The sequence below is a fragment of the Macrobrachium rosenbergii genome, chromosome 14 (genome assembly GCF_040412425.1).
Source record: "Macrobrachium rosenbergii isolate ZJJX-2024 chromosome 14, ASM4041242v1, whole genome shotgun sequence".
Taxonomy (NCBI): domain Eukaryota; kingdom Metazoa; phylum Arthropoda; class Malacostraca; order Decapoda; family Palaemonidae; genus Macrobrachium; species Macrobrachium rosenbergii.
In genome coordinates this window covers 45,982,271-45,994,770 of record NC_089754.1, presented here as the reverse complement: position 1 = coordinate 45,994,770, position 12,500 = coordinate 45,982,271, and the positions used below count along the sequence as shown (strand labels likewise).

At 34.7% G+C, this 12,500-nt stretch overlaps 1 protein-coding gene across 1 annotated transcript in view; it reads right to left on the bottom strand.

Moving 5' to 3' along the window:
- The window catches only part of LOC136846083 (neuronal PAS domain-containing protein 2-like), a 376,593-nt gene that overhangs the window by 138,164 nt on the left and 225,929 nt on the right, over nucleotides 1-12,500 (bottom strand). The window contains exon 5 of the mRNA XM_067116792.1: nucleotides 4,154-4,245. Within this exon, the coding sequence (XP_066972893.1) occupies nucleotides 4,154-4,245 (92 nt within the window). The remainder of the gene's footprint in view (nucleotides 1-4,153; nucleotides 4,246-12,500) is intronic.

Genomic DNA, 12,500 nt, shown 5'->3' with positions numbered 1-12,500 from the left:
GAACCACTTTTCTCAAGTCTTTTTTATTCTTTTTTAACTTAAACTTTATTGTTTACATCAAAGGACGGCTACACAGCTCGAGAGCCATTCACATCTTGCGACCCCAAGTCGTGGAGTCTCCGACTTCCAAGTACACCTTTTCCTGTTTATCTCATTTTATTAAGGATTCTCTTTTTCACTCATTTTGATCTTTGCCTTTCTACTAATTCTGCCACTAATCGTACAGCTTTTCCTACTAATTCAACTAGCATTTAGACGAAGCAATGATATAATCCTACAAGATCATTGTCCGTATCCAACTCGGCCTCATGATCATTTTCGGAGCGAAGTTCTAATGTCGAACTTGAGCAAAACAACACCGTAGAGTCTTATCGCATCTCTGTTTAAGATAAACACGAAAACAACGCGCCTTGCCAAGTCGTAATGCTCAGCCTAGCATTTCGTCCCTAGAGAGAGAGAGAGAGAGAGAGAGAGAGAGAGAGAGAGAGACTACGGGCGTATCCAGCCACCATACAACCGGTTGCCAAATTTTTTAACGTCACCTTTGCAAAATCATGGTGCCTTTTTACCCATACTCGCCATTAGTCATTCTCTCCTACCAGCAAGCCTTCTGCTAAAGGAAGAGCCAAGTCATCTGACTCTCCCTTCGGATCTACAACAACTCCAGCAGCAAAACTATCGGATGACTCCCACCGTTCGCGACCTGAAGTGATGTCACGCCTGAGACCAATGACGCAGGTGCATATTGCGCAGGCATAAGATTAGTTTTTTCTACAAAGTTTGTCATGTTTTTATAATTCGTGCTCACTAAACCATATCTTTTCTAGATATTCAACGACTATATCACTTCACTCAGTCAAATACTTAACAAATATTCAGGCTTCCACGGGGGAAAAAATTTGGCATATTTATCTTCCACCCTCTATGCATACAACTCTCCATAGGTGGCTCCTATTTAAACACATTCCACTGACTCAGCAAATCTTCTGTAGGTACCAGAACGAGCCAACGAATGGCAGCTGTGAGAGCTCATCCAAGCTATTCAAAGTTTAAATAAGAAACCGCGACTTACATGTACCACAAGGATTAAGAATGATAACCCTGCAAAAGTGAATAATGTATAAGTGTTATTTAGTAAAGTGAACAGCAATGCATCTCAGTGGTAATTACTCTGTCAGAGTTGTAGAAACATATTAATGTGTTGAATTCTAGATTTGAACATGTTAATCACTCATGATGTTTTAACATCATAGAAAAATTTTCCTCAAAGAATGACCAATGGCTTTTAAGATAACCACTCTCTCTCTCTCTCTCTCTCTCTCTCTCTCTCTCTCTCTCTCTCACGCAGAAACACATACACACAATAAACATTATCTATACCCAGAACGCTTATGTGACCATTATTCGCCATCATTTCTTATATGACTGCCCAGCGTCCCTCGAACAATAGCCATTGTTCTTACGTCTTTTATAACCTCTCCCTTCCAGGGAAAAAGTGCACAAGATCCAACAAGTCAATATGATTCGGAGTCATCAGTTTTCTTTCAGGAGTACTTATATAAGAACACAAAGACATAGACACACACACACACACACACACACACACACACACACACACACATATATATATATATATATATATATATATATATATATATATATATATATATATATATATATATATATACTGTGTATATACTGTATATTATGAATATGTGTGTATATAATTATACATAAAGACACACATGCATAAATATATATATATATATATATATATATATATATATATATATATATATATATATATATATATATATATATATATATTTATTTATAGATATATGCGTGCGCGTGTGTGTATGTGTAATCAAGACCAAAAAACCCAATGACGTCACTCCAACAATGAATATGACAAGATAAGAGAAGTAAATGTTAAACGAAAGTGCTACAAGCCATCCCAAGGGTGAAAGTGACCGTGATCTTAAGGAGAAAGTTCAGGCTGACACTGAGTACACGAGAGAGAGAGAGAGAGAGAGAGAGAGAGAGAGAGAGAGAGAGAGTTCCTATTTCGCTTACTGAACCTACTCGACCGCAAATAACCGCAATACAAGACAGGGTCAGAACGACTGCCCACTTGCATGGGGGTTCAATCAATTGAAGATATATTGGCCCCGAGTTGGAAGACGGGCAAGTCTAAAGATGTCGTTTATTATACATAGGCTACGGTTGTCACACACTGGAATATATATATAAAGGTATTATAAGTATCACTGGAGAAACAAATCCACAGTTATTTGTGGGTACGTATATGTAAAAATACACTTCTATAGAGAAAAGGGGGAATCGAACAGATTCCCAAAAGCTCTCTGTAGAGATGTATTTTTAAATGTACGCACCCATAAATAACTGTGGATTTGCTTCTCCATTTCAAGACTCGTGCTACTATGAGTAACTTTTAATTTAATAAGTATCATTATTATCACAACAGGACGACCGTTAATTCTGCTACCGTACATTGATCAATTTACGTTTCTATCTTCCAACAACTATATAAGGTTTTCTAAGTCTTTCTGCACTTACCAAGCGTCTAACCTCTTTTCTCATTCAACCATCATCTGTATAATTTATTCCCGAAATACCAGTACATTTCAGACACTTCCAACCATCCGGCATCCCTGCTTTTAATAGTAATGTATTTTCCCGATTTTTATTACTTTTCTGTAAAAAAAAAACTATTGCGCCGGCTTTGTCTGTCTGTCCACACTTTATCCTGTCCGCACTTTTTCTGTCCGCCCTCAGACCTTAAAAACTAATGAGGCTAGAAGGCTGCAAATTGGTAAGTTGATCATCCACCCTCCAATCATCAGACATACCAAATTGCAGCCGCCTAGCCTCAGTAGTTTTTATTTTATTTAAGGTTAAAGTTAGCCATAATCGTGCATCTGGCAACGATATAGGCCAGGCCACCACCGGCAGTGGTTAAAGTTTGGTGAACGCGGCTCATACAGAATTATACCGAGGCCACCGAAAGATAGATCTATTTTCGGTGGCCTTGATTATACGGTGTAGCGGTTGTACAGAAAACTCGATTGCGCCGAAGAAACTTCGGAGCATTTTTTTACTCGTTTCACTTACGCTGACACGAACTTTCAACATGATCCTTTTACAGACGTCCTTGGTATTTACAACCGTTTGCTTTGCCCCACAACCCGACATCTACCACTATCCATGACATCTAGAGTCCCTACATCCACATAAAGACTTGTCAGTTCTTCCACGAAGTTAACTTTACCAGAAATCATTCATAATTTTTGTGACATGATGAAATATGTGCTCTAAATATTCAGTAACATCCCCACTATTATTATTATTATTAATATCATTATTATTATTATTATTAAGAAGATCAGCCATATGGAACAAGGCCACTGGGGCCAATGACCTGAACTTCAAGCTTCCAAAGAATGTGGTGTTCATTAGAAAGAAGAAAATTAATAAATAGAGAGATACCATAAAAAGTAGGCACTGCTAATAACATAATGTTTTTATTTTACTATCCAGCATCAAAACTTTTTTCATAATGAACTTTATATAGACCTATTGTCTCTTGTTTACAGACCCATTGTTCTCCCATACCAATTCTTTCATCACTGATTGACATTAAAGCAAAATCCAGCATGACCCCTTCAGGAAAACGTAAGCACAATGCTGCTCTAAAATGGAAAACTGCAGTATCTGCAAAGTTTTTGAAACTGAGATATGCCACCTACTGGTCTCGTGAAACACTAATACACAAGTTACTGCAGTTTCAGAATGATTCTTCAATGTTTTATTGAGGGGGGGGGGTGGTTCCCATTTGCAGTATCTGCAAAATCAGCAGTAGGGTAAGGGAAAATTGCACTATCTACCATTTTTCTCAGTTTCGTATTTTTGCAGAAAATACAGTCTTCCATTTAAGGACAGAACATATCATTATCGAAACCTCTAGCAACTTTTCATCATACAGGGACAACGACAAACATACAAAGTACGTATTCCGATTACACATTCATTCACTCACAGATAATATAAATGTGTATAAGGACTCCTATAAATGGTGGAATAGCCACACTTACCTTCAAACATCCACCACGGCCACAGAAGAGGAACTTACCTCAAGCATAAGGTGAGTAAATTCTTCGTTGGACAGAAAGGACGGTTTCCAGTCCTCACGAATTTCGTTACTTTGGGTTCGCACGGAGATCTCTGCAGTGAGGAAAAAGAAAGAGAAGATCCAATGACAAAGATGATATGAAAATCAAACAACATTTTACAACATATATATGTCTGCATTGTCAAGTATCCGTAGATTCTATGGATACTTGACAATGAGGACTGTTAGTCCTGGAAAGCTTCTAATTTTTTTGAATAAATAACTCCGCTAGATACCATTCAGTTTCAACGAGGTCCTGTTAGTAATTGTATTAATGCACAGAACAATATTATTGTGTGAGTGATAAAGTTAATACGTATGTATGTGTATATTTATATAAATGTATATATATATATATGTATATATATATATATATATATATATATATATATATATATATATATATATGCACACACGCACGTATACATATATATACACTATATATATATATATATATATATACATATATTATGTATACATATTTATAACAGTCAACGCTCATACAGAAAAGACAGAGCTCAAACAGCAAGGTAAAAATATATGGCTAAAAATGTGGAAACCTCCCTGAGGTCATTTCCCTACAATTACTATTCAAGCGCTGGTCTGAAACAAAAGTAAGATGAAAAAACACCTTCATTTCCTTGACGCGCACAAGGATACACCTCCATAAATATTCATCTCCAGAAACGGCTGGCTTTAAGGAAATGACGCTGAAGCCTCTTCCCGTCGGAACTATAAAAGGAAAGTCACCTCAACGGGGATTTCAACTTCAGTTGAAATTGCACAGAGCAAAATGATGATGAAGTACGAGAGGCAGCGAGAATAAAACTTAACACTGCGCGCCCGGAGCGCGCGTAAAACCGGCATTACACAACAGTAAATATGATGCGCTGTAAACGGAAAAAAAATTAAATAAATATAAAAATAAAAAAAGTGCCAAAGTTTCTTCGCCCCAATCGAGTTTTCTGTACAGCGTATAATGCTGTATGAAACTTTCAGCCGCAGTCCATGAAACTTTCAGCCACAGCCCGGTTGTGGCCTGTGTTGTTGGCAAATATAGCGGTGCCATACGCACGATCATGGCTAAGTTTACCCTTAAATAAAATCAAAACTACTAGGGCTACGGGGCTGCAATTTGGTATGTTTGATGACTGGAGGGCGGATGATCAACATACCAATTTGCAGCCCTCTAGTCTCAGTAGTTTTTAAGATCTGAGGGCGGACAGAAAAAGTGCGGACGGACAGACATATAGCCTTCTCAAAAGTTTTCTTTTACAGAAAACTAAAAAACTCATCAAAACAATTGATATTTACAATTCAAAGTTGGAACTATATAAAAAAAAAAGCACAACTTTACTAAAATTTACCGATACTGTTTTTAATCTTTTAAAATAATTTCAAATCTTCATAGGCAAACATATTGTTAGTTCAGCCATAAACACAAATGCTGATATCGGAAATGATATAGTGCCCTTGTCACAAACAGTTTTATTTTATTTTGACATTAACCGAGTCTTCAACCTCCTTACATTTACCAATAATGTTTTCAATCTTGTAAATTAATTCCAGATCTTTATAGATAAATATATTGACAGTAAAAACAACAAAAGCAGAAGCTGATATCGCAAAAGATTTAGTACCCTTGTCACAAACAATTTGTTTTTTATTTTGGGACATTAACCCAGTCTTCAACCTTCTTGTTGCATCCGGGTCTCAGAGCCGCCATGCACGTATACGCTATAAAAAAAATCCCGTTATACTTGACGCTTATTCCGTCTTAATTACTGTTATGTAATGGAATTTCTATTATCCTTCTGAGATCAACATTCATACATCATAATTATTGTTATTACTATTACTAAGAGTTATAAACCCCTATCCATATGGAACAGAGGACTTTAACTTAACTAATATGGAACAAGCCTACATGGGCTACTGGCTTTAAGTTAAACGTTTGATTTCTCTTTGTTTATGGCCTTTCTGTAATGTTTGATGTGTATATAATAACGCAACAAACACTCACAATAACAACTGGGACCATTTGGGGAGTTAATAACGCACTTGTGAATAACACGATCATTATAAAGGCCGCAATCAGGTGTTACTATGAGCCGCGTGAGAATGCAATTACTGAAATCAACCGAGACGGGCAAAAGGATAAAGTTATCTTGATAAAGTATAATCAATCTAGAACTATCCATATATGTATATATGGTTTATACAGGTCTTTTATTCCTCACCCCAAGGATGTTGTATAATTAAAACCTCAAAATTTCAAGCGGTGATGCAATGCATGACTACCCAAAAACCATTCACCTGGCATTTTACTAATTTATTTAAATTTTTATCTATTTATTAATTATTTTATCTAAATATATTTTTTTCTCTTCTAATAATTCATCTCTTCTTTCTGTATTCCCTGTTATCTTCTCTAACTAACAAATGCATACCATATTCTTTGGAAGCTTGAATTTCAAGTCCATGGCCCCTGTAGGATTGTTCCATATGGATAGGGGTTTACACTGTGAATAATAACAATAACAACGATGAAAAAATCCATAACGGTGTAAATGTAAATATATATATATATATATATATATATATATATATATATATATATATATATATATATATATATATATATATACATATATATATATATATATATATATATTATATATATATATACATATATATATATATATATATATATATATATATATATAAAGAGAGCTTTCGAGACCTGCTTGATTGTCCTTAATCTGACTAAAACACTAATACAACCATCGAAGTAAAGTTTTGAAAAAATAACATATATTTACATTTACACCATTGTGGATTTCTTCGCCATTGTCGTGACTCATGCTATTATGAGATTTTTACGAAATAATAATAATAATAATAATAATAATAATAATAATAATAATAATAATAATAATAATAATAACATGATTGTTGATATCAGGACGATAATAAAATTCTATTACATACCAGGCAATGCATTAACTACATAATTTTCTATTCAATGATGTTTGAAAGCTTACGGCCATGGAGAACCCCACATCTAAATGGTATTACACGTGTTTAAACTCAAACCATTAACGTCCACCACACATGCAGTGTGATATTGTGGCTTGATAACGAGTACCTGTACGCTGGAGAGAGAGAGAGAGAGAGAGAGAGAGAGAGAGAGAGAGAGAGAGAGAGAGAGAGAGAGAGAGAGAGAGAGAGAGGACAATCGTTGAAGATCACAAAGGGCAAATAATCTTGCATCGAATGACTGGGGTCATAAAACAGTTACTTGAATTAGGTCATAAAATCGAGCTGACATTTAACTGTCAACTTTGACAAGACAGGAAGTCTATCCAATAATACCTGGCGTTCTGACAGCATTAGATGTATATTTTTCAGGTGTTATAAAACAACCTCAAAGTTAAAGGTAACACCCAGGAATGTCAAATTACCTGTCATTAACTTATAGATGATAATCTGTTATTCACGATACCCACTATCTAAACCACAATATCCCAATTACATAATTTAGAATCAAATAACAGCCACCAATAAAGTAACGTGCTGTACAATATAACAACCAGGTCTCAGGGAGAGCAATCACTTCACTAGAAAACTCAACAAAAACACTTACATTTACTACGACAAAATACTTTTTTAAAAACTAATAAAGTCGCTATTAAGAGAAATAAAAACCCACAGAAATGACAAGACTTATTCCAGAATTCCAACTAGAAGGGAATGTAGTGCCTACAGCTACAACGAGGAAACTGAAGCACTCAAATGAAAAGAGTTAGTAACGAATATTTATATATCAACATCATCCTTTTTATAACGAAAAAGAAATTTAAAGAACCATTAAGATAAAGCCTTCAACTCAATGGCATAAAAACGGCTTGAAAATCAAAGGAAATCTTCACAAGTTGACTCACCTCCAAACATAATATTTATCTCTTGCGGGGGATGAAAATTTAACAACATGTATTTTCAATCTTTCTATGGAAATTCTTATTCTTCAATTCTAAATAAAATAACAATTTTGTAAAGTTTACGTAGAACACAGAATTTAGTTCCTTGTAGCCTACGGATTTTTAATGACAATGGGAATATCAACACTTTTCAATTACTTGTATAGAACGAATTTTCAGTTCTATGCAGATTACACGACATTCTTCATCACAGGATATTTAATAAGTCAAAATTATTCATGAATATTTGAAACTTAATGACCCAAAATCTATCGTTTAGCCTATAAATCCAAAGGGCAGATTACCAGTAAAGCTTAAGGTTGAAATAAAAAAAAATATATCTATTTATAAGACCTGGAATTAATTTAAAATGCTAAGTGCAATCCATCTATAATCTTTATGGATTAGACAAAATGTGAAACATAAATGTATCTCCAAGCTTCATAAAAGATATATATATATATATATATATATATATATATATATATATATATATATATATATATATATATATATATATATATATACATACACTGTTGTGTATATATATATATACTGTATATACTGTACATATAAGTGTGTGTGTATGATGCTTCCTCCAGCATCAAGAAGATGGAAACTGAGTATTAAATACGTAAAAGAATATAGTTTCTATTCTTTGTTTTATGCAAATATGTTATGAATGTTTTTTCTAATTGTTTTATGCATATTCGTTACAGAAAATATTTTCTTCTTTATTTTACACATATACATTAAATAATAAATTTTCTATTCTCTGTTTTATGCATATACGTAACAAAATAAAATGTCTATTCTATGGTTTATACATTAATAGCAAACACAATGAAATAAATACGCTATATACGCGTTTCTGTACATCAGCACAAACTCACACACATACAGACACGCAGACGCGAGCATGCGTAAAATCCCGGATACATTTGATTGCGTTTGCTTTACGAATTCCGACTTATAAAACTTATAACAATAACATTTCAATCTTTCGACATTGAGAGAGAGAGAGAGAGAGAGAGAGAGAGAGAGAGAGAGAGAGAGAGAGAGAGAGAGAGAGAGAGAGAGAGAGAGAGAGAGAGTTTTAAAAATATGTCGGTGTCAAAAGAGACAAATCTGAATATGTCCATGTCACGTCAATGGTAAGGGGGAAGGAATTTTAAACATTTGCCGCCGTTATCAGAGAGAGAGAGAGAGAGAGAGAGAGAGAGAGAGAGAGAGAGAGAGAGAGTTAAAAAAAAATATCATGGAACCTTATGAAAGAGTGGGTGTGAGTATATGTTACGTAACAACTACATTGAACTACAAGTAACGGGAAAACTCTAAGGTAACTGATATCCACATTTCATTAGCTTGACACAGCATGCGCAAGCAGTAAGCGTTCTTTATGAACACATTTCCATATGCAATTTAACTAAAGACTTCATAAAATTAAAATGTAATTTACCTAGGAGTTTCCGAACATTAAAGACTACTAATCACATTTTTATCATACAACACGCTAAAGCGGATGATTTTACAACCCCGTAACACCTGGATGCTAAATACTGATTCGAACTTCAAAAATGTTATGAATTTCGAAGAGAAACGCGTCTATGCTCCAAAAATCTGGTGGTATGACCATTAGTTTTCGTGCTGTATACTAACTATACAAATAAATTAAATAATTATACACCAGTGCATTTCTATGTTAAAACGCTCTGTCTATCAGCATATATACATATATATATATATATATACATATAATATATATATACAGTATATGTATATATATATATACATATAATATATACATATATATATACAGTATGTGTGTATATATATATATATATATATATATATATATATATATATATATATATATATATATATACATACACATATATATGTATATATACACTGTATGTAACGTTAGTCTACGTGGAATGAACCTAAGTAACCCCAAGTGCTTTTATACTATGTATTCACGAGTGATATTGTGAAGACAAATATAACAGCGCTTCATATTAAAAGGACACTTAGAGGGATTTCAAAACAGCACAGTGTGAAAATACACATTCAACGTTAACTTTTCACTGTTGCTTTGTACACGTATTCTTCCTCGAAAGAATGAGTGGAGGAATGAAAATACAAAAGGGGAAAATGTGAAGCAAAATTCTTTCAGAAAAAAAGGGGACAGTAAGCCCCCACCACCCTAAAAAAATGAGAAATGGGTCTTTATAAAATGTAGGCCTTACAGGGCAGTCTAGAAGACACTGTACCTGCAAGCTGATATTAAAACTCTCTCTCTCTCTCTCTCTCTCTCTCTCTCTCTCTCTCTCTCTCTCTCTCTCTCTCTCTCTCTCTCTCTCTCCGTTAACTGAATTGAATTGAACATAAAATTTAGGCCAAAGGCCAAATACTGGAACCTAATGAGGTCATTCAGCGCTGAAACGGAAATTGACAGTAAAAGGTTTGAAAGGTGTAACAGGAGGAAAACCTCGTAGTTGCACGGTGAATCAATTGTTAGGAGAGGGTGGAAAGTAAGATGGAAGAAAGAGAATATCAAAGAAGGTACAGTAAAAGGAACGAAAGGAGGTTGCACTTTGGGACCGAAGGCACGCTACAAAGAACCTTAAGTAATGATTACAGTGCACAGCACGAGTTGCATTAACGGCACTAGCTCTCTCCGTTAAAAACACGCATACACGAAAATCAAACTTTCAAATATGCCTGCAATTTGCAACATTGCGAGGAAAAGAAAAACCAGCAACGACACAAGTACTGAATAGCCTGATGAATATCAGTCGAATAGTACTGAATAGCCTGATGAATATCAGTCGAATAGTACTGAATAGCCTGATGAATATCAGTCGAATAGTACTGAATAGCCTGATGAATATCAGTCGAATAGTACTGAATAGCCTGATGAATATCAGTCGAATAGTACTGAATAGCCTGATGAATATCAGTCGAATAGTACTGAATAGCCTGATGAATATCAGTCGAATAGTACTGAATAGCCTGATGAATATCAGTCGAATAGTACTGAATAGCCTGATGAATATCAGTCGAATAGTACTGAATAGCCTGATGAATATCAGTCGAATAGTACTGAATAGCCTGATGAATATCAGTCGAATAGTATGAATAGCCTGATGAATATCAGTCGAATAGTACTGAACAGCCTGATGAATATCAGTCAAATAGTACTGAATAGCCTGATGAATATCAGTCGAATAGTACTGAATAGCCTGATGAATATCAGTCGAATAGTACTGAATAGCCTGATGAATATCAGTCGAATAGTACTGAACAGCCTGATGAATATCAGTCGAATAGTACTGAATAGCCTGATGAATATCAGTCGAATAGTACTGAATAGCCTGATGAATATCAGTCGAATAGTACTGAATAGCCTGATGAATATCAGTCGAATAGTACTGAATAGCCTGATGAATATCAGTCGAATAGAGCAAGGAAATGTAAATATAGGTACACACCTTTCTGAAAAGGAGAGCGATAAGGACACTCAATGAATTTTTAACAAATCCGAAGAAGCTCTTACGAACTATATGTATCAACGGAACGTCTGCTGTGGAAAACCCTGAATATCGTTAAAAACTTATTATTATTATTATTATTATTATTATTATTATTATTATTATTATTATTATTATTATTATTATTATTATAGGGGCGAAGCTATCCCAGTGCTGAAGCGTTAAAAATAGATCCCTGTGTCAGATGCATTAAAACATTCTGTTTCGTTACGAGTGTCGTCTCTGGCGATGGCAGGTCATTATCTAATATTCCCAAAAAGTAAATCAATCCAGTTGAAACGGAGATATCTTTTACTATTGCTAACATTACACCTATCATTATAATCATTATTATCATGCAGCTGGGTGTCTGCAAGTAAATGTCTGCAGGAACTGTTGAAACAATTTTCACTTGTGTAAATAAGTTTGGGTTTTGACTGGAAATTAAGATAAAAAAAAATGTAGAAACGGTTGAGAGAAATTCCTACCGCAGTATAATCTGAAAAGCGGAAAGAGAAATCCATAGATACAACGAGGTAGCGAAAGGTTTTGCAGAAGTTAAACCCAGTGGTTCTTACACGTAGAGAACCCGGTGGTTCTTACACGTAGAGAACCCGGTGGTTCTTACACGTAGGGAACCCAGTGGTTCTTACACGTAGAGAGATTTAAAGATGGGAGCGTGGTAGAAAGTGGACGCAATTCGGAGGATTCCGCAGGAAGGCGAGAGAAAAAGAGGTTTAGATACGGAAGGGTATTAATATCCACAAAACCCAAGTGTTCTTGCAAGATGAACAA